Below are 27,855 nucleotides of genomic sequence, written 5' to 3' on the forward strand. Positions count from 1 at the left end.
TTTTGAGAGCTGCTGCAGACATGGTGAGTGCGGCGGCGGCGACGAGGGGGCTGCCTGGCTCACTATCTCTAACTCACTTTTTCACTATCTTTATCTTTGACTCACTATCTTTAATTGAGACTCTCCATCTCTAGTTCATTATCTTTACCTCTATCTCCCTATCTACTTTTGGATCACTTTTTTTTTTTATCAAACTCACTATCTTCATCTCTGGCTCACTATTTTTATTTTTTTGACTCACTATCTTTATCTCTGGCTCACTATTTTTATTTTTGACTCACTATCTTCATCTCTGGCTCACTATTTTTATTTTTGACTCTATCTTTATCTCTGGCTCACTATTTTTATTTTTGACTCACTATCTTTATCTCTGGCTCACTATTTTAATTTTTTTGACTCACTATCTTCATCTCTGGCTCACTATTTTTATTTTTTTGACTCACTATCTTTATCTCTGGCTCACTATTTTTATTTTTGACTCTCTATCTTTATCTCTGGCTCACTATTTTTATTTTTTTGACTCACTGTCTTCATCTCTGGCTCACTATTTTTATTTTTTTACTCACTATCTTTATCTCTGGCTCACTATTTTTATTTTTTTACTCACTATCTTCATCTCTGGCTCACTATTTTAATTTTTTTGACTCACTCTCTTTATCTCTGGCTCACTATTTTTATTTTTGACTCACTATCTTCATCTCTGGCTCACTATTTCTATCTCTGGCTCACTTTCTGACTCACTATTTCTCTTTCTGGCTCTCTATCTCTATCTCATAATCTCACTATCTTTATCTCTGGCTCACTATTTTTATTTTTGACTCACTATCTTCATCTCTGGCTCACTATTTCTATCTCTGGCTCACTTTCTGACGCACTATTTCTCTTTCTGGCTCTCTATCTCTATCTCATAATCTCACTATCTTCATCTCTGGCTCACTTTCTGACTCACTATTTCTCTTTCTGGGTCTCTATCTCTATCTCATTATCTCACTATCTTCATCTCTGGCTCACTTTCTGACTCACTATTTATCTTTCTGGGTCTCTATCTCTATCTCATTATCTCACTATCTTCATCTCTGGCTCACTTTCTGACTCACTATTTATCTTTCTGGGTCTCTATCTCTATCTCATTATCTCACTATCTTCATCTCTAGCTCACTTTCTGACTCACTATTTCTCTTTCTGGCACTCTATCTCTATCTCATTATCTCACTATCTTTATCTCTGGCTCACTCTCTAACTCATTATCTCACTATCTCTTTCTCACTATTTCTAACTTCCTATTTTTTGTTCAATATCTTTTTTTTTTTTTAACTATCTATCTCAGTCTCTCTGGCTCACTATCTCTAACACTTTATTCATGCCATTATCTCTGAATTCACTATCACCAACTCACTCTGATAACTCACTATTATTACATCACTAACGTGGCTCATTATCTCTCTCTCTCTCTCTCTCTCTCTCTCTCTCTCTCTCTCTCTCTCTCTCTCTCTCTCTCTCTCTCTCTCTCTCTCTCTCTCTCTCTCTCTCTCTCTCTCTCTCTCTCTCTCTCTCTCTCTCTCTCTCTCTCTTACGTGGGCGTGGCGGGTCAACCTTCCTGTTTTTGCTTGCTCTCTTTCACTTTCCCTCTCTCTTCCTGATTAGAACTTGTTGCTCTTGTTTTTTTCTTGCTTTTCTTATGCTTCCTGTTCTTCTTCCTCCTTCTCTTCCTCTTCCTCATTCTTCTTATCCTCCTGCTGGTTTTGTTACTGTATTTTTTTTTTTATTTGGCTTCATTTTCTTCGTCTTCTATTCTTTTTTTATTTTTTATTTTTTTATTTTTTGTCTTCTCTTTCTTCTTCCCATACATTATATTGCAGTTTAGCCTTCTTCTTCTTCTTTCTCTTCCTTTTTTTTCCTCTTTCCTCTCTTTACATTTCTCGCTTTTAACCTTGTCCCTGTTCCTTCATTTCCACTTTCTCTTAATCACACTTTTCCTTTTCCTCAAGTTCTCCCTTCACCTTACCTGTGTTTTCCTACTTTTCCTCCGTTTTTTTTCCTTTTTTCTCCCCACTTTCATTAATTTCTTTGCTCGCATCTTCTTTTCGTTAATTCATCACCTTTTACCTGTTCTTCATTTAATTTAATTTCCCTCTCACCTCTCACCTCTCAGCGCTCCTATTGTTTACGCTCCTTGAGATGAAACCAAGTACCCTGTTTGCACGATTTTCAGCCTGAATGCATTGAGCCCTAGGACGGAGGTCAGCGCTCACTTGGACTCCTAAGTCTCTCTCACACCCAGACCTGCTTAGAGGAGTGTCATTTAAAGAGTAATTGTATGAGGGGTTATTCCTACCTACACTCAGAATACTACACTTCCCGACATTGAATTCCATCTGCCACTTTCTCCCCCACCACCCCACCCCAATCATAAAGTCTGCCAAGCTCATCCTGGAGAACGCTAGCGTCTCTGTCTGATTGGATTACTCTACCGATCTTGGTATCATCTGCGAACTTACAGACATCACTACTAATTCCTGTGTCCAAGTCATTGATATAAATCTCATACCTTCATTCTCTTCATTTATCATCGATCACCCATCCTTCATTATCCCCTCTAGCCGTCTCTCACCTCTTACCTCACCTTCTTTGTCTCTCCGTGAACAGCGTACGGCGGCGATTCTTCTGGTGGCGTTGGTGGCGGGGGTGGCTGCGGACCCCGGCTTCAAGGGCTTCGGCGGCTATGGGGGAGGGGGAGGAAAGGGCAAAGGGAAGGGGGGCGGAGGTGGTGGGTTGAAATATGAGTACGTCTATGTCCCCGTCCACGTTCCCGTCCACCACCACACCACCGTCAAGTATGTAGGTGGAGGTGGATACGGCGGTGGTGGTGGCTACGGCGGCGGTGGTGGTGGCTATGGCGGCGGTGGTGGTGGCTATGGCGGCGGCGGTGGTGGCTATGGTGGTGGTGGTTTTGGCGGCGGTGGTTTTGGCGGCGGTGGACATGGTGGAGGTGGATACGGCGGTGGTGGATTCGGTGGAGGTGGTCATGGTGGTGGTGGTTATGGCGGTGGTGGATTCGGTGGTGGAGGCCATGGTGGTGGAATCATCGGTGGAGGAGGTGGTTATGGTGGTGGTGGTCATGGTGGTGGTGGATTTGGTGGTGGTGGATTTGGTGGAGGTGGATACGGTGGTGGTGGTGGATTTGGTGGTGGTGGTGGACACGGCAGCGACATCTTCATCGGTGGCGGCGGCGGCGGCTATCATTAAGGTGAGTGAGCTACCTTTACTCTCTCTCTCTCTCTCTCTCTCTCTCTCTCTCTCTGTCTCTCTCTCTGTTATCTTGCTTTATTTGATCTCTTTCCTTAATTTCTTTTTGTCTCTCCTTGATTCCTTTTTTTTCCCTTCTTCTGCTCTATTTTTCCATTTATATCCATCCTTTTTTATTTTTATTTCTTTATTGCATTATTTTTATCTCATCTTTCTTGCTTTCCATCTCTATTTCTCTTCTTTATTGATTTTTTCTCTATTTTTAAGCTGTTTTCCTAAGTTTCCCGTCTCCGTTTTCTTCTCAAGTACTCCTTACATTTTCTTTCTCTTTTTGTATTCATTTTATAGAATTTTTTTCCTTTCTTATCTGTAATTTAGAATCATCTTTCTTGGAGAGGAAGAGGAAGAGGAGGAGGAGGAGGAGGAGAAAAGAGAGATAGTAAGACAACAGGTTGAGATGAGAGGGAAAGGAGGTTAAGTGAAGAGAGAGAGAGAGAGAGAGAGAGAATATTGCCAACTCATTCCTCTCTCTCTCTCTCTCTCTCTCTCTCTCTCTCTCTCACTCGAATAGGATGTCGGGAAAACCCTTAGTATCAAGTCATCTATAGAAGGAGAGAGAGAAAAAAAAATTGCGGGTTTTTCCTCTCCGCTTTATAATCCTCAAGTTAAACATTATTTTTTTCTCTTATGTATAATTTGTCACTTTCATCTTTTTATATATCTTTTTTTATCTTTTAATTGGGGACGGAGAAATTCAAGTGATTCAAATGGCTGTTTTTTTTTTTTGTAAGTGTATTTTTTTTTCCTTCACAGCTGTTTCTTCTTTTTTTTTTTTGTCTTCTTCGTTTTCTATTTTCTTGTTCCGGTTTTTGTTCTTGTTCATTTTCTTCTTTTTCTTGTTCATTGTCTTCTTTTTCTTGTTTTTCTTCTTCTTTGTCCTCTTCTTTTTCTTCTTCCTTTTCCTTTTCGTTTCCTTGTTCATATCCTTATTATTTTTCTTATCCTACTCCTCTGCATATTCTTCTAGTTATTGTTGTTATGTTATTATTACTATTGTTATTGTCACTATTATCATTATTTCCATCATTATTATTATTATCATCACCTTCTTCCCCTTGTTAGCGTTATTACAGTTTTTGTTAAGTAGTTGTTTTTATTCTCTTTTCATGTAGCATTTCTTTCGTCGATTATATTATGAAATTTCTCTATACTAATCCGTCTCTTTTTCTCTTTTATTCTTTGCAGAGTGTGAGAGGAGGCAACGTTCTTCTCCCTCTTCTCTCCTCTTCTCTCCGTCTCGCCGTCTGTACCTTCACTCCCCTTCATTCACTCCCGTCCGTCCACTCCCGTCCAACCACTCCCCTCCGTCCACTCCCCACAGCCCACATTACCTGTCTCAACCACCCTCCACCCCCTCACCCACTCACCTCCCCCCTTTTCACCTGCTCAACCCCCCTCACCAGTACCTCATTACCCCCCTTCCCCCCTTGTCTCGGTTACCTGAAGCATATGTCTAATACGTGTTTTGTTCTCGTTTCGTCGCTTCCTGCCCGTTCTGACTCACGTGATTTTTTATTATTATTATTATCATTATTTTCAATGAAGTATTTTTAATAATAAACTTTACTGTAAATATACTACTTGTGTTTTATTTCTATTTTTGTTATTTTGTTTTCGTTCCTCTGTTTTTTTTTGTGTGTGTATGTGTTTTCTGATTTTTTATTTATCTTTTTTGTTTTGTTATTGCTTCGTTTATTTTCATATATCTACTTATTTATTTTATTTTTTTCAATTTTGTATACACTTTTTTTTGTTTTTCCTGCTTTTTTTTTGTATATATTTCTTTATATATTTCTAAGGGTCTTCGTTTGTTTGTATTTTCACGAATAAACTATTCTCTATATACACAGTTGATTTATTTTTTGTGCATTATTTCTCATATTTATGTCTCTCATAAAAATGTTATTTATAATTACTGCTTTTCGCTCCCACATATATTTAATCAACAAACTAGATATACTTTTCCACAAGTTGTGTTCTCTGATCTTTCGCTTACTTTCCTTGCATATATATTTTTACTTTATATTTTTTTTGCATACATATTTTTTTTGTTTTCATATTTTCTTACCTAAATTTTCCTCGTATTTGCATTTGCTGTTCTTGTTCTTGTTCTTTTTGTTCTTTTTCGTTTTCTTGTTCTATTTTTAATTATTTTCCTGTATTTCGTTTCCTTTTTTCCTTCAATCAATTTCCTATAATCAACAAACTTATAGTAATTATTTTCACAAAAGTCATGTTCCCCGGTCTTCCGCTTACTATTCTCACACATCATTTTCTCCGTTTTTAATTACTTTCTGACATAAGTTTTTATCGTATTACTATTAGCTGTTCTTGTTCTTCTTGTTCGTTTTTGTTTTTATTATTTTCCTGTATTTCTTTTTCTTTTTCCCTTCTCTTGAATTATTGGTTGACTGGGCTAACTACACTGACATGATCTTGGTGTAAATAAAACCCACACTGGCAAAAAATATACCTCGATCGTCTGCCAGTGTGGGTTCTATTTACGTCGAATTACTGGTTACCTCTTTCTGTCTTTGGCGAGAGTCTGTTATATAATGAGGCAAGGAACGTGATCGGCAGGGAAGGCTTCATCTCGTGCTTGATAAAACGTTTGCCAGGAAAGAAAGACAAGCGAATCAGTATGGAAAGAAAAACAAAGAAAGTACATAAACATAGATAGGCAGGCGGGCAAACAGACAAACACACACAGCAATTCTATATCTACTTCTTAGCTGTCTACCTACCTACCTACCTACCTACCTGCCTAACCTACCTACCTAACCTAACCTACCTACCTACCTAACCTACCTGCCTAACCTACCTACCTACCTACCTACCTACCTTCCTTACCCCCCCGCCCTTCACACCTAGTAAAAGTATACCTCCCTCACCTTTTAAAAGTCATAGTCACCTGTTTTGTGGCGACCAATCAGCGAGCACTTAAAAGGGAAAGATAAAAGTGTGTTTGTTATACCTGGAGGCAACCTTGGCGAGAGAGAGAGAGAGAGAGAGAGAGAGAGAGAGAGAGAGAGAGAGAGAGAGAGAGAGAGAGAGAGAGAGAGAGAGAGAGAGAGAGAGAGAGACAAATAGACATATAATTAAACACATACGCAGATAAATTGAATATTATAATGAGACAAATGCATTAATGGAACATACGAAACAATAGATGAACAAAACCTTTTATTGTAAACCTCTAGAACTTATTACACGCGTAGTACTCCTTGGAAAAGAGACAAAAAAAAATGAAGGTGGGCAAAAGGTAAAAGATTGATGGAGTAAGTGAACTATACCATTGTGAAATAAGTGGAAGAATCAAGGTCGTAAGATAATGACTAATAATAATAATAATAATAATAATAATAATAATAATAATAATAATAATAATAATAATGATAATAATAACAACACACACACACACACACACACACACACACACACACACACACACACACACACACATCCTACATTTAGAACAAAACAAAAAAAAAGAAACTCAAGTCTTTCTACTTAACTAAGAATTATATAATAGAGGAAAAGTATAAAAACAAGAACAATATGAAAACAAAAACAAAAAATGATAATAATATAAGTGGAATCAAAATAATATAATAAAAATAAGTAAAATGAAAAATGATACAACAAGTGCAAGAAAAAACAATATAATAATCAAGACGATGAGACTAATAGTGTTCTCCAAGGCTTTCGTTTAAATACTGACGTAAGATTTTAATTGAGATCACGACGAGGAGAGGGAAGGGAAGGGAAGGAAGGCAAACGGGTGTAAAAGGTGAGAGAAGGAGGAGGAGGAGGAGGAGGAGGAATGTAAAAGGGACAAATAATTAATGGTTTTGAGAGAGAGAGAGAGAGAGAGAGAGAGAGAGAGAGAGAGAGAGAGAGAGAGAGAGAGAGAGAGAGAGAGAGAGAGAGAGAGAGAGAGAGAGAGAGAGAGAGAGAGAGAGAGAGAGGGGAAACTCAAACAAAAGACCCATAGAAAAAGAAGAGACAAAAGGCTAAAAGAAAGAGAGAGAGATAGAAAGAGCACGCAGAAGGGAGATCATGAAGAGGAGGAGGAGGAGGAGAGGAGGAGGAGGAGGAGGGGGAGGAGAAACGCATCAGATCAAGAGACAACCTTCACTAAGTCATAAGTTGAAGAAGCAGGAAGTGTTTACGTGCGAGGGAGGGAGGGAGAGAGAGAGAGGGAGGGAGAGAAGAGGGCAAGCAGTCAGACAGGGCGTTAGACAAGAAAGGTTAGGTAAGACAGGGAGGAAGGGAGGGAGGGAGGAAGGGAGGGGTGTGGCTGTTATGACATAGGGCGAAGCTGGAGGAGGAGAAGGAGAAGGGAGAGACGGGAGGCAAGGAGGGAGGGAGAGAAAGGGGAGCGTTAGTAATGTATTTCGAGGGAGGAGATAGGAAGGAATGGGAGGGAGGGAGATTAGAGTAACGGGAGGGAGGGAGATTGGAGGAAAGGGAGGGAGGGAGATTGGAGCAAAGGGGGGAAAGGAAGAGAGAGAGAGAGAGAGAGAGAGAGAGAGAGAGAGAGAGAGAGAGAGAGAGAGAGAGAGAGAGAGAGAGAGAGAGAGAGAGAGAGAGAGAGAGAGAGAGAGAGAGAGAGAGAGAGAGAGGTGATTTAATGCTTGTAAGAACTTTTATATTCCATCCGTAACGAGAGAGAGAGAGAGAGAGAGAGAGAGAGAGAGAGAGAGAGAGGTGATTTAATGCATGTAGGAACTTATATATTCCATCCATAACGAGAGAGAGAGAGAGAGAGAGAGAGAGAGAGAGAGAGAGAGAGAGAGAGAGAGAGTTTTTTTCTCCCTTCTCTCAATCTCCCTTTTTTTTCTTCGTCTTATTATAATTGTCTTCAAAATTCGCTACACGGTGAACTTGTTTTTGTTGTTTTCTTTTTGTTTTGTTTTTTGCTCAAATTTTACCACTAACTTATTTATTTTTATTTTTTGTTTGTTTGTTTGTTCGTTTGTTTGTTAGTCTTGCTGTTCATTGTGTTGGTAATTTATTTTATTTATTGTATTTATATTATTTTGTTTTATTCTATTGATTTTTTTTTTGTTCGTGTTCCGTTGTCTTTTTTTTCTTTTTATATTTTTATTTTTACTATTATCATTTATTTCCTGGTTTTAATTCCCGTTCCTCATTTTCTGCTTCTATTCTTTGCTTCCCTTATACATTATCATCTTCCTTCTTTTCTTCTATTATTACTTTTCTATTATTATTAGTTTTGCTTTATTGGTATATTTCATTGTCTTGTTTTACTCGGTTCCGTTGTTTTTATCTTCTTTTTTTCTTATTCTTTTATTTCTATTTGCCATTAACTTTCGATGGACTTTCTCTTTTTCATTTCTCCTCTAGTTCTTCCTCCAAAGCTCCCCTCCTCCTCCTCCCCCTCCTCCTCCTCCTTAAAGAATTGCAACGTCATCTAAGAACCAGTTTTATAAGCAAAAAGTGAATAGCACACAGCAGCCACCTTCTCCCTCCCTCCCTTCTCTCCCTCCTTCCCTCCCTTCTACCTCCCTCCATCTACTAACCGCCTATGATCGCAGACATTGATCATGTTTTTCTTTTGTTTTTCTTTCTCGGTTTAAAGGAAAAAATATTACAATGCTATATATATATATATATATATATATATATATATATATATATATATATATATATATATATATATATATATATATATATATATATATATATATATATATATATATATATATATATATATATATATATATATATATATATATATATATATATATATATATATATATATGTATATATATGGTGTGTGTGTGTGTGTGTGTGTTTGTGTGTGTGTGTGTGGGAGAGGTGAGAGAGAGAGAGAGAGAGAGAGAGAGAGAGAGAGAGAGAGAGAGAGAGAGAGAGAGAGAGAGAGAGAGAGAGAGAGAGAGAGAGAGAGAGAGAGAGAGAGAGAGAGGAAAATTAATGATAACCAAAGGTAAAGAAAATAATTATGAAAATACATGAAGCAAAATTATTAAGAGAAAGAGTTATTAGTTTATACGGCCCTCCTCCTCCTCCTCCTCCTCCTCCTCCTCCTCCTCTTACTCGACCTCTTCCTCCTTCTTGTCTTCTCCTCCTCGACCTCCTCCTCTTCTTTTTTCTTTCGTCACTCCAGCCTCCTTCTCTTCCTATTCTTATGTGTGTGTGTGTGTGTGTGTGTGTGTGTGTCGGTCTGCATCTCTCAAATTGATGCTATTGTATTTTTTGTGGCTATTGTTTAATGTGGTTATTGTTTATGTGGTATTATTTATTGTATCTGTTATTGTTTATATGGCTATTGTTTTATGCGGCTATTGTTTTATGCGGCTATTGTTTTTATGTGGCTATTGTTGTTTTATGTGGCTATTGTTTTTTATGGCTATTGTTTTATGCGGCTATTGTTATATGTGGCTATTGTTTTATGTGGCTATATTGTTTTTATGTGGCTATTGTTGTTTTATGTGGCTATTGTTTTTTTGTGGTTATTGTTTTTATGTGGCTATTGTTGTTTTATGTGGCTATTGTTTTTATGTGGCTATTGTTTTATGTGGCTATTGTTTTTTGTGGTTATTGTTTTTTATGTGGCTATTGTTGTTTTATGTGGCTATTATTTTTTTGTGGTTATTGTTTTTTTATGTGGCTATTTTTTTGTGGTTATTGTTTTTTGTGGCATTTGTTTTTGTGACTTGTTTTTGTGGCTATTGTTTTTTTTTTTTTTTGTGGCTATTGCTTTTTTGTGGATATTGTTTATTATGTGTTTATTGTTTTTTTTTGGTTGTTTCGAAGATCTCCCCTCCTGGGGAGAAAGAAGGGGAGGTTGGGGGTGTTGTCGATGTGTTTGTTGTGTGTTTGAAGGAACTGGAAAAATGGTCCCTGAACTCTCAGATCTGCCAGATGAAGAAAGATTGGAATGCATGAACCTGCCAACTTTGGAGCAGAGGAGAGAAAGGGGAGACTTGATGATGTCTTTTTTAAGTTGATGAGTGGTATGGATATGGTAGATAGAGAAGACTTGATGGAGAGAGAGCTAAGGAGAGGACTGAGAGGACACAACAATAAGCTGAGAAAGGGAACATCCTTGAGAGACAAAAAGAAGTAGCCTACAGCTTTCCTCGTAGAAGTGTGAATTTGTGGAACAGTTTGGAAGAGGAAGTGGTGGAGGCAAAGAGTGTCCACCAAATGAAAGATGGATTGGATAAAAGTAGACAAGGAGAGATTGGAGGCAGAAGGAAGGAGACCAGTTGGTAGACCTAGGAAAACGTGAAGGTGTATACAGGAAGACTTAGCACTGATGGGATTGGATAAGCATCAGGCAGAAGACAGAGTAGAATGGAGGAGAGCCATAAAGCATCCAACCGCTCAGGAAGAGTGAAAATGGACGTTAAACGAAATGATGATGATGATGAGACAAGGAGACAGGACTATTCGAGACTAACTCAGGCCCTGTATACTACAAATAGATAAATACACACACACACTGCTCCCGGACACCGCGCCTCCCTCTCGCCATGCCGTCAGACACAGCATCCTACTGATACCTATCCATGCAAGGACGGAAAGGTACAGGAAGTGTCCCATCTCTGCAATTGTAAATTTAATAAACAACAAATAACTTCACAAGAGCAATTTATCTGCATACTTATATTAATTTAATTTATATTATACAATTTAAGTTCATATTCATTTTATGTATACCTATATATCTATGTTAACATGTAAATTTTCAGCCTCTGGGTGCACACTCTATGAATAAGCCATTTATTATTATTATTATTATTATTATTATTATTATTATTATTATTATTATTATTGTTACACACAGTTGCTGACCAGAGATACACTGACTTAATAGTTACAGGGAATATTCACAAGTCCGAAAAAAACGACTTAGACAAACATCAGTCTAACTAGTCAATGGGGAGAGTCAAACCAGAAACTATATGGACAGATCTTTATTACAGAACTTCCGTATCAATATCCAGCAAGCACAGTTGGGTCAAAGAGACACAGGTACAGAGGTCAGCATGGAGGTGTCAGCATATGAATGAGAGTGGGTATGTTGACAGTTAGTAGTCAGAACAAGTGAGCATGGGGTTGAGTTGTCACCGTGGGACATCAGGTCACCCAGGGTTCATCTGCCATGGAACCTTCGGGATGACATGGGTAAACGTTAGCATGGAGGTGTCAGCATGAATGTCAGTGAGGAGATTGACAGAGTGAGTGCATTCAGCATATATATCAGCATAGGGCATGCGATCCCACAAATCACAACACACACAACATGCTAATCACACAGAGCTGTCACAAACACCACTTAACACTTACTGGAGGGCGATGTCACCTTAACCCATCCACTGCAATTAGCATGGATTTTGCCTTCACTGGTAGCCTGGTAACATATACTCCCAGGTCTCTGCCTCTGTGGTGGATAGTGGAGCGTTGCCACGTGGTATTGGTATGCTGGATTTCCCCTCCCAAGGTGCAGGACTTTATATTTCTCTTCACTGAATTGTAGCAGCCACTTTTTATTTCATTCTTGTAGCTTGGTGATGTTTTCTTGTAGGAAATCCACAGTCAAGGGGTTAAAGATTTCATTGTGGGTGGGGGGATGAGGGGTTGGCGTGGAGGTCAGTGCACAGGTGTCTGCGATGTAGTCAGCATAGGGAGGGCGTCATGTCCTCAGGTCCCTCAGCCTACGGAAGACACAGGTACAGATGTCAGCATAAAGTATGAAGCAAATCTAATAATAGAAAAACTAAAAAGTAGGAAGAAAATAAGGAAGATAATAAAGTAAAGAATAAAAGTAGACAAATAAAGAAAAGAATGCAAGAAAAAATGAAAATAAAAACAAATTGAGGAGTGAAACAAGTGAGGAAAAAACAAGACAGTACACACAGACATGCTGACAGGAGGTTGACAGCATGAGCGTAGTCAGCACACATCAGCGTGGGATGTGTGGTCACCGTGGATAAGTCAAAACACATACAAATCACGTGAAACTATCTCAAATATATCAGTACACACTATGGAGCGTTGTCAAATTATGATTTCACCATGTGGGGGGTTGGGGTGGAGGTCAATGGACAGGGGTCAGCGCCATATACTCAGCAACGTGGTAGTGGAGATGGTTAGAAGGTAGAGGAGTTCTTGGCGTGGAGATCGTGGGTCAAATGGCCAAGACCCGCCTCACGGTGAAGAGTGAAGACATAGACTCGCTTCACACCCGCAGATTTCTCGGATAACAATGAGGCAAGGGGCGGTGAACCACTGCTCCGGATAACTGCTATAATCAAACCACTTCAAACAGTCCATTGAGGCGTTGGCTTTCGTGGGTCCTTTCCTCCCCTCTGCTCTGCCACACAGCCCCAACATTCATCTCTTCCCCTCATATGTTAGCTATAAGTAACATATGAGAGGAAAAAATAGGTGTTGGGATTGTGTGGTAGAGCAGGGGAGAGGAAAGGACCCATGGAAGTCATCACCTCAACGGACTATTTGAAATGGTTTGACTATAGTTCGCCCGTGTCCGCCTAACACTGGAAGAAAGAGAAATCACATGTTGTTAGTGTGGTGCTTGGAATGGTTAGGAATTACTTATTTACTGAAAAAAGGATGATAAAGGAAAATAAATAAATAGTAAAATGGCACAAATACTTAATAACCCTTAGACGGCGGTGAAACTATATATAGACGGTGCAAAATTCAGTCAATCAGTTTTGTATGGCAGAAATATAGCAAAACTTCCAGATCGTGGTAGAATCTATATATAGACGATAGTTAAAACATCTCTTATGTGGCGTAACTATATTCATGCTATGGTCCTAAGGTCGGCAGTGACTATACATAGACCATTCATTTTGGGGGAGCTACTCTTCAAACACTGCTGCCGCCAAAGGGTTAAGCTACGTATAAAAAATAAAAAAAGAGATGAGTTTATTAGTATTCGTATACAAAGAGGTGAATTTCGCTTTATTATTGCTGCCGCCAAAGGGTTAAGCTACGTATAAAAAATTAAAAAAAGAGATGAGTTTATTAGTATTTGTATACAAAGAGGTGAATTTTGCTTCATTATTGTTTTGTCTGAAATATTTATGGATTTATTGTCTATTTAAACAAACATGGCATAGAGAAATCAAGAAAGAATTATATAGTGCCGCAGAAGTTGGTCGTCAAGAATAATTGATAGAGAAATGAAGTCTTATCTTTGCGTTGCTTGAAATAATTAAGGATTCGTTATTTTCTCAAGTGAGGATGGCACAGGGAAAAAAATTAAAAAATCAAATAAAGTAAAGAAACAATCCTATAATCCCAGAAAAATGCATTAAAAGGAAGATAAAGCCACGATTAAAAATTGCCACAGAATTTGATAGAACATATTAGAGATATAAACTGACAATTAATTATTATAGAGTTGGAACTAATTAGTGGAAAAATTATACAGCATTACATACAAAAACCATCATTATTTATCTTTGCAAAGAGACAGAATTTAGCACAAGGGACATCTTGGTGATTGTGTGAGCGGCAACGGCAGAAGTGACTGAACCACCGCTCGTGAACGGTGGGCCGAGGCACACATACATCTGGCCAGGCTCCACCACCAACCAGTTCACCACAAATACCTCCGAATCACGAACAACTTCATTTATCACAAAAGAATTGGTCTTTGATTGGTTGATTCTCATACCCTATTCTGAACAATAAGATAAATACACACACACACACACACACACACACACACACACACACACACACACACACACACACCGCTCCGGTAGCTCAATCGGCTAGACCGCCACGCTGCAAGGCTTCACGGCTAAACAGGCGGCGGTTTGAGCCCCGCTCAGGCCGAATTCTTTCCACTGACTAGGAATGGTTACTGTCCCTCCTTGAGCAAGGGGAATGGGGTGTGTGGTGTGTGAGGTCCTGGCAGTACCCAGAGATCGACACTAATGAGCATGCACTTGCTCATGTCGGGAGGGTACCTGCTGGCGAAAGTGAGTTCAACTCATGATCAGGCCGTGGTTACACATCTGCCACCTCCCACACACACACACTTGCCCCCCCTTCCTCCCTCCATCTCTCTCTCCATCAATTTTCTTCTCCACTTCCTTTCTTCCCTTTTCTCTTCCTTCATTTCTTCATTCCCTCCCTTCCTCTTTTTCTGTTTTGCTTCCTTTTTCCTTTTCTTCCTTCATTCTCTCTCTCTCATTAATTCTCCTCCGCTTCCTTTCTTCTCTCACACCTTTACTCCCCCCCCCCACCCCACCCCCACACACACACATACACATCTGCACCTCAAATTTCTCTCATGGTGTTGGACGGATCTTGGGTGCGAATCCACATATACTCCTGCTGGACAGTTCTCCCTCCTTATCTTCCTTCTTCTCTTCCCTCTCCATTACTGTCTGGGGCTGATTCTTCCTGGGGTCTTCCATAATGCCTGTAAATAATAATAATAATAATAACAATAATAATAATAATAATATCTAACATCAATAAAAAATAATAATAATATTACTAGCGCACCTAGGGTTGTGAAATTTCCAGGAACTTTGAACTGGGAAATTTTCCATGTGAATTTTGGGAATTTTTGGGAACTTTGAGAATTGAGAAAAATTTACAATGATGCCTTTTATTTAATTTTTAGGCTGAGGTTATTGTTGCCTCTTTAGACTTCAGTTTTAGGGGGCTGTTAGTGAATGTCCCTTAGCCCCATGATGGCGCAGGCAGGATTGTTTAAGTGACGCCTATTGAAGGTTATGCCGCCCTCTGGTTAACCTGACCAAACCTAACAAAACCCCAAACAGTTACTACAGGTCTTGGCTCAGAAAATTCATATATGCTTCCTTACTAATGAGACTTTCTATACAACAAAGTGAGGTCATTCTTTGTTGATTTATACCATAAGTTGCAGGCTATCATATGTTTGAAGATACCCTAAACTTAACCTAACCTAACCTAACAAAACCCCAAACAGTTACTACAGGTCTTGAATCAGAAAATTCATATATGCTTCCTTACTAATGAGACTTTCTATACAACAAAGTGAGGTCATTCTTTGTTGATTTATACCATAAGTTGCAGGCTATCATATGTTTGAAGATACCCTAAACTTAACCTAACCTAACCTAACAAAACCCCAAACAGTTACTACAGGTCTTGAATCAGAAAATTCATATATGCTTCCTTACTAATGAGACTTTCTATACAACAAAGTGAGGTCATTCTTTGTTGATTTATACCATAAGTTGCAGGCTATCATATGTTTGAAGATACCCTAAACTTAACCTAACCTAACCTAACAAAACCCCAAACAGTTACTACAGGTCTTGAATCAGAAAATTCATATATGCTTCCTTACTAATGAGACTTTCTATACAACAAAGTGAGGTCATTCTTTGTTGATTTATACCATAAGTTGCAGGCTATCATGTGTTTGAAGAGGGAAGGATAAAGAGAATGAGGAACAAAAAAATGAAAATAAAGAGAAGATAAGAAAGAGGAAAATGAGAAACAGTTGGCTTGGTTCAGAGAGTGATATAGAGAACAAGAAGTGAGAAGAGGAGGAGGAAGAGGAGGAAGAAGGCAAATATGTTAACCTCTTGACTGTGGATTTCCTACAAGAAGACATCACCAAGCTACAGGAATGGAACAAAAAGTGGCTGCAACAATTCAATGAAGAAAAATGTAAAGTCCTGCACCTTGGGAGGGGATATCCAGCACACCAATACCACCTGGGAAACACTCCACTATCCACCACAGAGGCAGAGAAAGACTTGGGACTATATGTTACCAGGCTACCAGTGAAGGCGAAATCCACACCAATCGAAGCGGACGGGTTAAGAATACAAGCCTCTTAGTTTTTCATGCTCGTGGGAGCCGGAAGTGTCTCAGAATGTCAGCTTGCTTTCGTTCTTCATCCAAAGCAAATGATGCATGTGTTGTCCGCTGCCATCAACATCTGACCTGGAAGAGTAGTAGTAGTAGTAGTAGTAGTAGTAGTAGTAGTAATAGTAGTAGTGGTGGTGGTAATAGCAGTAGTAGTAGTAGTAGTAGTAGTAATAGTATAGTGTATTTTATGGCATTTATTCCCCTTCTCTCTCTGTCTGTCCCTCAAACTCTATGATCTTCTCTGTTCTCTCCTCCTCCTCCTTCCCCACTCCCCTACTTTGGGCAGGTTTAAGAGCAGGGAAGGAAAGGGAAGAGAGGAGAGGAGAGAAGGGAAGGGAAGAGAGGAGAAGGAATGGGAAGAGGAGAAGGGAAGGAAAGGGAAAGGAAGAGAATGGAAGGGAAGAGAATAAAAGGAAAGGGAAGGGAAAAGAAGGGAAGGGAGAAGGGAAGGGAGAAGGGAAGAGAAAGGAAAGGAAAGGAAAGGAAGGGAAGAGAAGGGAGGGAAGGGAAAAGGAAAGGGAAGGTAAAGGAAGGGAAAGCGAGGGAGAAGAGAAGGGAAGGAAAAGAAAGGGAAGGGAACAGACGGGAAGTAAAAGAAAGAGAAAGGAAGGAATGGGAAGGGAAGAAAAGGAAAGGAAGAGAAGGGAGAAGGGAAGAGAGGAGGGGAGAACCCACGTCCACTCCAGAGGTCATATTATTTCCGCCATTATTACCTCTTCCACGCCTTAATTCACCTTCCCTCCCACCTCCACACCTGCACCATCCATATATTTACCGTGTCCTCGCGCCTGGTCCTCCGCCACACCTTAAATCCGCAGAAAACAAGGAAAACATGACGGACTTCTGGGGTCAGCTGGCGCTTGATCTTGATGTCACGGCCGCGTCTCGGTCCTGGTCTGGGTCTCGGTGCCTCAGGGAGCTCGGTGGTGCCAGATCGATAGTCGTACTCAGCGTCTTTTCATCCCGTGTACGTTAATAGTAGTAGTAATAGTAATAGTAGTAGTAGTAGTAGTAGTAGTAGTAGTAGTAGTAGTAGTAGTAGTGATAGAAGTAGCCGTAGTAAAATGACTTCCTCTCTCTCTCTCTCTCTCTCTCTCTCTCTCTCTCTCTATCTCTCTCTCTCTGATTGTACAAATTACTTCAATATTCGTACAGTGTAATATATATCTAGTCTAATATTCGCCGTTATTTTATTATTTTTACAGTTTTACTAATATATTTTTTTATATACTTATTCAATTAAATATTTATCTCGTCTGTCACAGTTACTTATAGTCTAACAATTACCAAGTTTATATTAATTCCCTTCCAGATAATATATCCGACTATTTGATGTCTATATATATAACTGATTAACTAAATCGTCACCTCTTATGTGTGTTGATATTATTTTATAGTTTATGCTAAAAAGACATTCGTATGGCATCAAAAGATTGGACTTTATAAATAGGGAAAAATTTACGAATATGAAAAGGAAGGGAAAGTTTAATAATTATAGAAGAAATTGAATTAGTGTGGGAGAGAGAGAGAGAGAGAGAGAGAGAGAGAGAGAGAGAGAGAGAGAGAGAGAGAGAGAGAGAGAGAGAGAGAGAGAGAGAGAGAGAGAGAGAGAAGGAGACCAAGGAAAACAAAGATTGACTCACGCTGAATAAAGAACGAGGGAAGAATGGAGAGAAGGGAGAAGAAGAAAGTGAGGAATAAACGAAGGGAAGAGAAAGAAGGAGAGGAAGCAAATATAAAAAGAAATACAACCGCGGCGCCATACGAGACCACGACGACGATTTGAAAGTGTGTAAAAGGAGAGTAAGAAGAAGAAGAAGAAGAAGAAGAGGAAGAAGAAGAAGAAAATAAAGAATAGATGTATATAGAAACTGCAGGTAAAGCTTTTAATATTATTTTCTTCGATTAAACAAGATTATAAATGCACGAAAGAATAATATAATGGGAAATATCTATCTATCTATCTATCTATCTATCTATCTATCTATCTATCTATCTATCTTTATCTGTCTATTGTGTTTCTGTAATTATTTGTGTATTTATTTAAGGGGCAAGGGAAGGTCACACACACACACACACACACACACACACACACACACACACACACACACACACACACACACACACACACACACACACACACACACACATACTTACACCTATTTATGCTTATTAATTATCCGTTTGCCTTCTCTTCCTCCTTCCTTCTCCTCCTCCTTCTCTTCTTCCTTCCTTCTCCTCCTCCTTCTCTTCCTCTTCCTTCTCCTCCTCCTTTTCTTCCTCCTTCTGCTTGTATTCCTGGAACTTACGTCGTCTTCTAAGGTCAAGAGGAAGAGGAGGAGGAGGGAGAGGAAGAGGAAGAGGTGGAGGAGGAGGAGAGGAAGAGGAAGAGGAGGAGGAAGAGCAGGAGAAAAGAATATTGTCAGTATCATTGCCTCTTAGAATTCAGGAAGGATAGGAGGAGAGGAGGAGGAGAAGGAGGAGAAGAAGAGGTGGAGGAGGAGGTGGAGAGAAGTGGAGGAGGCACACTGGGTATTCCCTCCTCCACTTCTTCCACTTCTTAGTACTCGTGATTTGTGTACTGGTGGAGGAGGAGGAGGAGGAGGAGGAGGAAGAAGAAGAGGAGATATGTTTTGGGGAGAAGGGAAGATGGGGAGCTAAATGGAATGTGTTGGGATGCTGTGTTGGGGGTAGGAAGGAAGGGGAGAAGAGGGGGAGAGGGAAGAAATGGTAGAGGAAGGGGAGAGACAAGGGAGAGAGGGGAGAAAAGTTGGGAAAGGGGAGTAAATTCAGAGAGAGAGAGAGAGAGAGAGAGAGAGAGAGAGAGAGAGAGAGAGAGAGAGAGAGAGAGAGAGAGAGAGAGAGAGAGAGAGAGAGAGAGAGAGAGAGAGAGAGAGAGTGAAGGAAGAAAATGGGAGAGGGGAGGGAAGGAAAAGGAGATAGATAGAAAGACAGATAGATAGATAGATAATGGGGGAGAGAGGGAGAGAGGGAAATAGAGAAATGTTGAGGGAATGGAGAGGAAGGGGAGAAGAAGTGGAGAGAGAGAGGGGAGCAAAGATGGGGAAGAGAGGGGGGGGGGGAAGGGAAAGAAGGAGGAGGGTCAAGGGAATTTTCTTATATTTGTGTTGCATGGAATAGAACCTCCGAAGAACTTCCTCCCTTGGCAAACAGTACTCGGCCCTAGTCTGCTTGCTCGGTCTCTCCCCTCCCTTCCTTCCTTCCCTCACTGCTTACTCCCCTTCTGTTTACTTCCCTCCCTCATTGCTTACTCCCCTCCTGTTTACTTCTCCTCTCCCTCTCTCCCTCTCTCCCTCTCTCCCTCAGTTACCTCCCTTAATCCCTCCCCTTTACCTGTTCCCGGGTAGGTCAAAGGTCAATGAGAAAGATGGTGTGGGGAAGGGGTCATATAGTAATTAAAATATATATGAAGAAATAGATTGACTAATAAATAAATAAAAATGTTATATAGTAATTCATGGAGAAGGGAAAGGCGGAAAGAGGTGAAAATAACGAAGAGAGAGAGAGAGAGAGAGAGAGAGAGAGAGAGAGAGAGAGAGAGAGAGAGAGAGAGAGAGAGAGAGAGAGAGAGAGAGAGAGAGAGAGAGAGAGAGTGCTACCGGTGTTCATGGCAATTCAATATTGACTCAGGAAACTCATGGCCGGTGAGTCAGCAAGCAAAGGGGAGGAAGGGGCGGGAAGGGGAGGAGAGGAGGGAAGAGGGAAGAGCAGGAAGGAGGGGAAAGGAAGGGGAGGCTGTGGGAAAGGAGGGAGGGAAGAGGAGGAAGGGGAGGGAAGGGGAGGGAAGGGGAGAGAAAGAGATAGTGGAGAAGAGAATAACAGGTGGAAACGAGAAGAAGAAGAAGAAGGAAAACAGAGGAGATGAAAGGCAGAGGAAAGGAGGAGGGGAGAGAGGAGTGAAAGAGGAGAGAGAAGACATGACAGAAGGGAGGATAGGAGGTGAAGGAGAGGGAAAAGAGGGAGAGAGGAAGGGAGATGATAGAAGAGGAAGAGAGGGATGCATGATAAAAGGGGAGAGGGAGAGAGGGGAGGCAAGAAGAGAGAGGAAGAAGGGAGATAGGAGGGAAGGAAGGAAGGGAGGGATATGATAGGTAAGGAAGGAGATGGAAAGAAAGGAAGAAGGGAGATGGTGATGAAGGAAGATGTGGATAGTAAGAGAGAAGGGAAAGGGAAGGAGAGGGAGAGGAAGGGAAGAGAGAATAGAGAGGAAGGAAAGGGAAAGAAAAGAGGGAAAGAGAGACAGGAAGAAGAAGAGGAAGAAAAACAGAAAAACAAGAAAACAGAAATAAAGAGATATCGAATAAACTTAACAAGAAGAAAGAGGGAAAAAGAGGCAGAAAGAAAGAAAGAAAAGAGGGAAAGAGAGACAGCAAGAAGAAGAGGAAGAGAAAGAAAGACAAGAAAACAGACATAAAGAGAAATCGGGTAAACTTAACAAGAGGAAAGGGAGTTAAAGAAAGAGGGAAAAAGAGACAGAACGAAGGAGAAGAAGGGAGAAAGAGAGACAGAAAGAATAAGAAGAGGAAAAGAGAAAGAAAAACAAAAACACAGACATAAAGAGAAATAGAATAAACTTAACGAAGCGGAAGGTCTTTAGGGTGAGGCGGCGAGGCTGGAAACTTTTAATTAATCAGTACTTGTCAGATTTGTTTGCCCGTGTGTGTGTGTGTGTGTGTGTGTGTGTGTGTGTGTGTGTGTGTGTGTGTGTGTGTGGCGAAGGTTGCTGGATTTACTACATATAAATATTCATCAGTCTATTTCTTTTGTTAGTTATCTATTGTTTTATTTTATTTCATTTATTTTTATTTATTTATTTATTTTTATTTTTTGCATATAGTAAAGATCAAGAAGAGGAAAAGGAAAATAAAATCTGCTCTATGTTATTTTTGTTAAGTGTTATTTCGGCTATGCGTGTTATTTCTCCATTATGTTATTTCTCCTTATTTTGTGTATTTGTGTGTGTACTGTAAGGAAGAGCAACCAGAATAAAAAATAAGAAAGAACAAGTCTGCCATGTGTTGCTCCTTTAACGAAAACAGATGATATAAGGAAAAGAAAGATTGTGTTGGGTTCCTGACGTGTGTTGACCCATATTTTCATTACACAAACAAATCGGCTCCCAGGCACACACATATTTCGACAAGGCTTTCGTAGAGTTATGAGGATGTCCACTGGAGGTAGTTTTATGAACCTGGTGGGTAGTTTTATGAGCCTGGTGGTAGTTTTATGAGCCTGGTGGTAGTTTTATGAGACTGGTGGTAGTTTTATGAGCCTGGTGGTAGTTTTATGACCCTGGTAGTATTTTTGTGATCCTGGTGGTAGTTTTATGAGCCTGGTGGTAGTTTTATGAGCCTGGTAGTAGTTTTATGACCCTGGTGGTAGTTTTAGGAGCCTGGTTGTAGTTCGACGTAGCTTCTGCAAGTAGTTTTATGACCCTGGTGGTAATTCGACGAAGCTTCTGTGGTAGTTTTATGACCCTGGTGGTAGTTCGACGAAGCTTCTGTATAGTAGTTTGATGACCTATGACCCTGGTGGTAGTTCGACGAAGCTTCTGTATAGTAGTTTGATGACCTATGACCCTGGTGGTAGTTCGACGAAGCTTCTGTATTGTAGTTTTATGAGCCTGGTGGTAGCTCGACGAAGCTTCTGTATAGTAGTTTGATGACCTTTGACCCTGGTGGTAGTTCGACGAAGCTTCTGTATTGTAGTTTTATGAGCCTGGTGGTAGTTCGACGAAGCTTCTGTATTGTAGTTTTATGAGCCTGATGGTAGTTCGACGAAGCTTCTGTATTATAGTTTTATGAGCCTGGTGGCAGTGCGTCGAACCCTCTGTGCTATCATGAACGAGGAAAAGAAAGAACACTCCTATATGCGTGATTTCTCTCCCTCTGCAAATAGTGTAGCTGTTGTGAGAGGCGGAAACGGCTGAGAGCACCAACCACAATGACGCTCCGAGCAATTTTAAGCTATATGAGGAAAGAAGAAAGGAAGTTAAGTGCAATACGGACGGAAGGTTGACGGGTGGTTATTGTTGGTGATGGTGATGATGGTGATGGTGTGGTGGTGAGTTGCTATTCTTTCCTTAGCCTTGTCTTAGTGGTTAGTTAACGATGGTGATGATGATGGTGGTGGTGAAGATGGTGGTGGTGGTGGTGGTGAAGATGGTGGTGGTCGTGGTGGTGTGTTGATATTATTGTATGTCCTTGTGTGGGTAACTGTGGCTGCCGGGCATTCTTAACTTGGTGTATTTATTATGTATTAGATTTGTAAATGAAGCGAAGAAAGGAAGGAGGTCATAACTGGAGGGATTAGAAGAGGGTAACAGAGAAGAAATAGGAAGGGATGGTGGAATGGAGGGAAAGAAGCAAAGGAAGGAGGCAACTGGAGGGATTGAGGGAGGGGATAGGTGGAAAAAGAGCCAAGAAAGGGGGTGGTCATTGGAGGGATGCAGTGAATGTAGGGGGAAGGAGACGGGGAAAATGGAAGGGATGAGGTCAAGGGAGGGAGGTAGCTGAAGGAATTGGAGGAGGAAAGGAAGGGGGATAGCTGGGGAAATGGAGGGGAAGAAGGTGGTACTTCAAGTATTGGGGTAAATGGAGGGGAAGAAGCTAAAGGAAGGGGAAGGTAGCTGGAGGGATGGCAAGGGAAAAAGGAAGGAGGTAGTTGGAGGGAGAGGAGGAAAAGAGAGGGGTAAAAGGAGTCTCCAGGAGGGATTGAAGCCAAAGATAGGGGAGATAGAGTGATGATAGGGGAACAAAGAAGGAGGTACATAGAGGGAGGGGAAAGGAAAGGGAGGGGAAAAAAAAAGAGTCTCCAGGAGGGATTGAGGTTGGGGGGTGGAGGGTAAGAATGAGTATCCAAAATCATCATTATAAAAATCCGCCTCACGTGCCTCGGCCCAGAACCTTGAATATAGACTACCAGGAAAAACTGTGGCCCGGGGAAAGTAAGGTATTGTAATATTTAACAGTGATCGTCCATGCAGTATCAGTTTCGTCACCATGTCCTTCTTCTATTGGGTTAAGAAATTGTGACCCTGGAGATGTGCGTCACTGGAATAATGATCGGTCTTCCAGTATCAGTTTGGTCTTGTTTTTCTTCCAGTGAGTTAAGAAAGATATAGACAATTTATGAGCCGTACTGTGACGGGAAAATGGTTTATGCCGTTTGAATATTTAAAGATTAGTTTTCCGTCAATATCTTCGTCGTCTTCTTTCTTAATAACTCATGAGAGAGAGAAACATAACAGGGCATGGGTCTTTTCTTTTCTTCCGTTCCCCCTCCCCTTACTCCTCTTTCTCTCTCATTCCAGTCTTCTCTCCATTCCTTTCCTCCTCCTCTTCCTTAACCCCCATTCTTTGTTCTTTACCTCCTCTCTTTTCTTTCTTGGTCCCTTTCTTTTTTTCCCTTCCTCCCCCTTTTGTCGGTCCCCCTTCCCTTACTCCCCTTTCTACAATCTTTTAATTTTCTCACCCTTCCTTCCTTCCTTCCTTCCTTTTCCTCTCCCTTCCCCTATCCCAATCTTGTCCCTATTATTTTCCTCCTCTTTTTCCCCCTATCCTCGTACCCTCCATCCTTTACCTAGCTTCTTATTGTAAAGGGAAAGAGGGAATATAATGTTTAATAATTACATTCGTCCTACGCTTTAAACGCCTTCAACATGGGAGGGTCAAAACGTCCCTCCAATATAATCTGACTTCGAATTTGTAACTTTTCCTCTTTTTCCGGTTCATTTTGGCTGCATTTTTTGCCGTGGAATTAAGAAACTGGTCTTTACACTTCGCCCTCGTTATTTTGTCGCTTTCCTCGTAACGCAAGAGAGATTGAGACACACTGGATGGCCGTCATTAAGAAGAGACAGAGTTACGTACCACTATAATCGTCTACCACATGTTCACCCGTCTCCAGCCTCCTCGTCTTCCTCTTGTTGGTCGTCTGTCATAGCGAGTTCTCGGCATGCGTGGCCTTCGTGCATGCTCTTAACCTCCGCCAGTGTTGGGTCTCTGCCGTTCTCAACCACGCCCTCAATGTCAACACCTCCGCCTCCTCCTCCTCCTTCTCCCTATCCTCAACAGCATCACCTCCTCCTCCTCCTCCTCCTCCTCCTCCTCCTCCTCCTTCTCTTCCTCCTCCTCCTCGTCCTTCTTGTTTTTCTTATTCTTATTCTGCTCCTGCTCCTCCTCCTCCTCCTCCTCCTCCGCCTCCTCCTCCTCCTCCTCCTCCTCCTCCTCCTCCTCCTCGTTCTTCTTCTCTCTTATCCTCCTCCTCGAAGTTCGGTTTTTTTTTTCTCCAGTTCCTCCTTGTCATACTTGTTCTTGTTTTTCTTCTTCTGCTCCTCCTCCTCCTCCATCCATTCCTCTTATATTTCTTTTCTGCTGTCTTCTTCCTCCAGTTTCTCTTCTTTGCATTACATTCTCTTCTTCAACTTTCTTCTTCCTTTTCTCTTTTTACAACTTTCTTATTCTTGCACCTCCTCCTCCTCCTCCTCCTCAGCAAACTCCATTAACCCCCAAGAAGACCTAACGGCACGTCCTTCGGCACCCCATATCGCTGCTGATGACGATGATGGTGCCGGAGGAAGCTCGGGTATATAAGGCGGCGTCCCCCAAGCTTCTGCATCATTCCACCGTCAGCCGTGGAAGGATAAGAACCTCAGTGCCTTCTTCGTCCTCCTCATCCTCCTACATCTGCTTCTGCTTCCTCGTGGTCGTATAGTCAGCTTGGGAATATGGTAACTATGAATTTTTTTGTGTATACTTTGAATATGTTTGGTTATCTCTTGTATATTTTGTGGCTTATTTTATGAAGCTTCAATCACATTAGTAATTTTCTTTTATGTTAAGATCTGAATGAGGGTAACTTAATCAGATCTCTTCCTTTTTTATAAGTAACTTGATTTGTTTTCTCTATTTCTCTTTCTTCTCTTTCTCCCTTCTATTTCCTTCCTCTATAGTTCATGGATTAAAATTTCATTGAGGTTATGTTTTCTATATTCATTTATATGTATCCGTCTCTTTCTTTGTGCCTATCTGTTTCTGTCTGTCTTTTTCTGTTTGTCTGTGTCTTTCTGTCTGTGTCTGTCTCTCTGTCCTCTTATTTCCTTTCTAATTTCCTTTTTTTTTCTTTTTTCTTTTTCTTACTTTTTTTGTCTGTCTGCTTGTCTGTCTGTCTTTGTGTCTGTATTCCTGTCTGTGTCTATTTTTTTTCCTCTCTAATTTACTTCTTTTTTCTTTTTTTTAAATCTTTTTCTTACTTTTTTTGTCTGTCTGTTTGTCTGCCTGTCTTGGTGTTTGTATTCCTGTCTGTGTCTGTCTCTCTGTCCTCTTTTCTTTCCACTCTAATTTACTTTTGTTTTCTCCCCCTACAGAAGCCCCTCGTGGTCCTGGCCCTGACCTCGGCCCTCCTGGTGGCTTCCGTCTACGGGAGTCGCCTTGGAAGTGTGTGTGTGTGTGTGTGTGTGTGTGTGTGTGTGTGTGTGTGTGTGTGTGTGTGTGTGTGTGTGTTTGGAAGTCATGTCACATCTGCTTGCTCATTACGAAAGTCTCCCCTCTCCCCCTCCCCCCTTCCCCCCTCTACCTCCGTCTCGTGATATGCATTTTTTCCTACTACGGTTTACCTCATACTAGATTGTGTCACCTGAGCCACTAATTAACTCAGGTGTCACTCAGTCAGTCAGTCAGTCAGTCAGTCAGTTGGTGCCTTAAACAGGGGGTTAGAAAGTAAGCCATACAGTCAGTCAGCTAGTTAGTTATTCAGTAAGTCATTCATTTAGCTTGCTAGTCAGTCAGTTAAGTTCTCGGTCAGTCACTCATGTAGTCATTCAGTTAGTCATTGTCAGTCAGTCAGTCAGTCAGTTAATCAGTTAAGGCATTCATTCAGTCAGTCAGTCAGTCAGCCAGTCAGTCAGTCAGTCATTCATTCATTCAGTCAGTCAGTCAGTCAGTCAATCATTCATTCATTCATTCAGTCAGTCAGTCAATCACTCAATCATTCATTCATTCATTCAGTCAGTCAGTCAGTCAATCATTCATTCATTCATTCAGTCAGTCAATCACTCAATCATTCATTCATTCATTCAGTCAGTCAGTCAGTCAGTCAGTCAATTAATCATTCATTCATTCATTCATTTAGCCAGTCAGTCGGTCATACAAAACCTTTAAGAACGAATATGAATTAGGAATGATAACACCAATAATGATAATAATGATGATATTGATGATAATGATGACGATAATGATAATGATGACGATGATTCCCTCACAGGTGGATATGGTGGTGGCGGCGGCGGCGGCGGCGGCGGCGGACACGGCGGAGGGGCCGGACATGGCGGCGGACAGATTGGGGGCAGCGGTGGAGGCTTTGGTGGAGGAAACGGAGGCTATAGTGGAGGAGGCAGTGGAGGAGGAATAGGTGGCGGGCAGATTGGAGGTAGCGGTGGAGGCTTCGGTGGAGGAGATGGAGGCTACAGCGGCGGCGGAGGTGGAAGCGGTGGTGGTCATGGTGGTGGTGGTTCTGGTGCTGGTGGTGGTTCTGGTGGTGGTTATGGTGGTGGTGGAAGCGGTGGTGGAATTGGTGGTGGTTCTGGTGGTGGTCATGGTGGTGGTGGAAGCGGTGGTGGAATTGGTGGTGGTCATGGTGGTGGTGGTGGTGGTGGTGGTGGTGGAGGACATGGCGGTGGTTCTGGTGGTGGATCTGGTGGAGGTGAGTTGGATTAGTGATTGTTTTTAGTCTCTCTCTCTCTCTCTCTCTCTCTCTCTCTCTCTCTCTCTCTCTCTCTCTCTCTCTCTCTCTCTCGTTCATGTTATTATATTTGTCATTTTCTTTGCATTTCTTTCTCTATTTTTTTTTCTCTATCTCGTTCTTGTGATTATATTTGCCTATTTTTTTTATTTATTAAGTTAGTTATTATAAGATGTAGTTTCTTTTTTATTTGTATTTCCATTTTTTTTTATTTATTGTTTATTCTCCCTTTATTTAGTTTTTGTAAAGTAAAATGTTTCTTTTTATTCATATTCCCATTTTCTTCTATTCGTACTGCACTTTAAGGTCTAACTAGCCCTTTTTTTTATCTATATATCCATTATCTTCCATTTCTCTCCATTATTTTTAGTTTTTAAGATGGACTGTTTCTTTATATTTTTTTCTGACATTTTTCTTGCATATATTTACTTTTTATGGTGAACTATTTATTTTTATCTACATTCCCGTTTTCTTCTCCCTTTCAGGCTACGGCAAGTAAGCAACCCGCACCAGGATGAAGAAAGAAGAAGAGAGAAAGAAGAAGAGGAAGAGGAGGAGGAGGAATTAGCATTGCCTCTGCATCCATCTTTGTATTTCTATGCCTCATCTTCCTTCTTTGTATTCAGCTCCACCTCTGCTCCTCCTCCTCCTTCTCCTCCTCCAGAATAACTATGAAAGATTAATCCCCAGTCACTATTTTTTTTGTTCTTTTTAAGTATTTTTCATTTAAACATTTATGTTCTTTTATATTTGTTTTCTCTTGCCATGACATAAAAGATCCAGATAAAAAATAGAATTGGAGTAAGATCTGTTAAATGTATGTCCACGCACTACGAATAAAAGTGAGATTGGAAACAGTTGGTTGGTTTAATGAAT

The 27,855-nt window shown here is 40.8% G+C and overlaps 1 protein-coding gene and 1 long non-coding RNA gene across 2 annotated transcripts; one reads left to right on the forward strand and one right to left on the reverse strand.

Annotated features, from left to right (window-relative positions):
* Positions 1-27,836, forward strand: LOC126987079 (acanthoscurrin-2-like). Its single transcript, XM_050843745.1, has 3 exons — positions 1-23; positions 2,647-3,157; positions 27,465-27,836. Exons 1-3 carry the CDS (start codon positions 21-23, stop codon positions 27,476-27,478), a joined length of 528 nt encoding a protein of 175 aa, XP_050699702.1. The 5' UTR covers positions 1-20; the 3' UTR covers positions 27,479-27,836.
* Positions 11,262-17,096, reverse strand: LOC126987080 (uncharacterized). The gene is made up of 6 exons (XR_007740152.1): positions 16,994-17,096; positions 16,121-16,293; positions 14,622-14,767; positions 12,378-12,860; positions 11,650-12,017; positions 11,262-11,471 (listed from the first exon to the last, which is right to left on the reverse strand). It is a non-coding gene; the product is annotated as an uncharacterized LOC126987080 (long non-coding RNA).
* Positions 27,837-27,855: the final 19 nt, after the last annotated feature.

The sequence above is a fragment of the Eriocheir sinensis genome, chromosome 64 (assembly GCF_024679095.1).
Source record: "Eriocheir sinensis breed Jianghai 21 chromosome 64, ASM2467909v1, whole genome shotgun sequence".
In the NCBI taxonomy this organism is placed as follows: Eukaryota; Metazoa; Arthropoda; class Malacostraca; order Decapoda; family Varunidae; genus Eriocheir; species Eriocheir sinensis.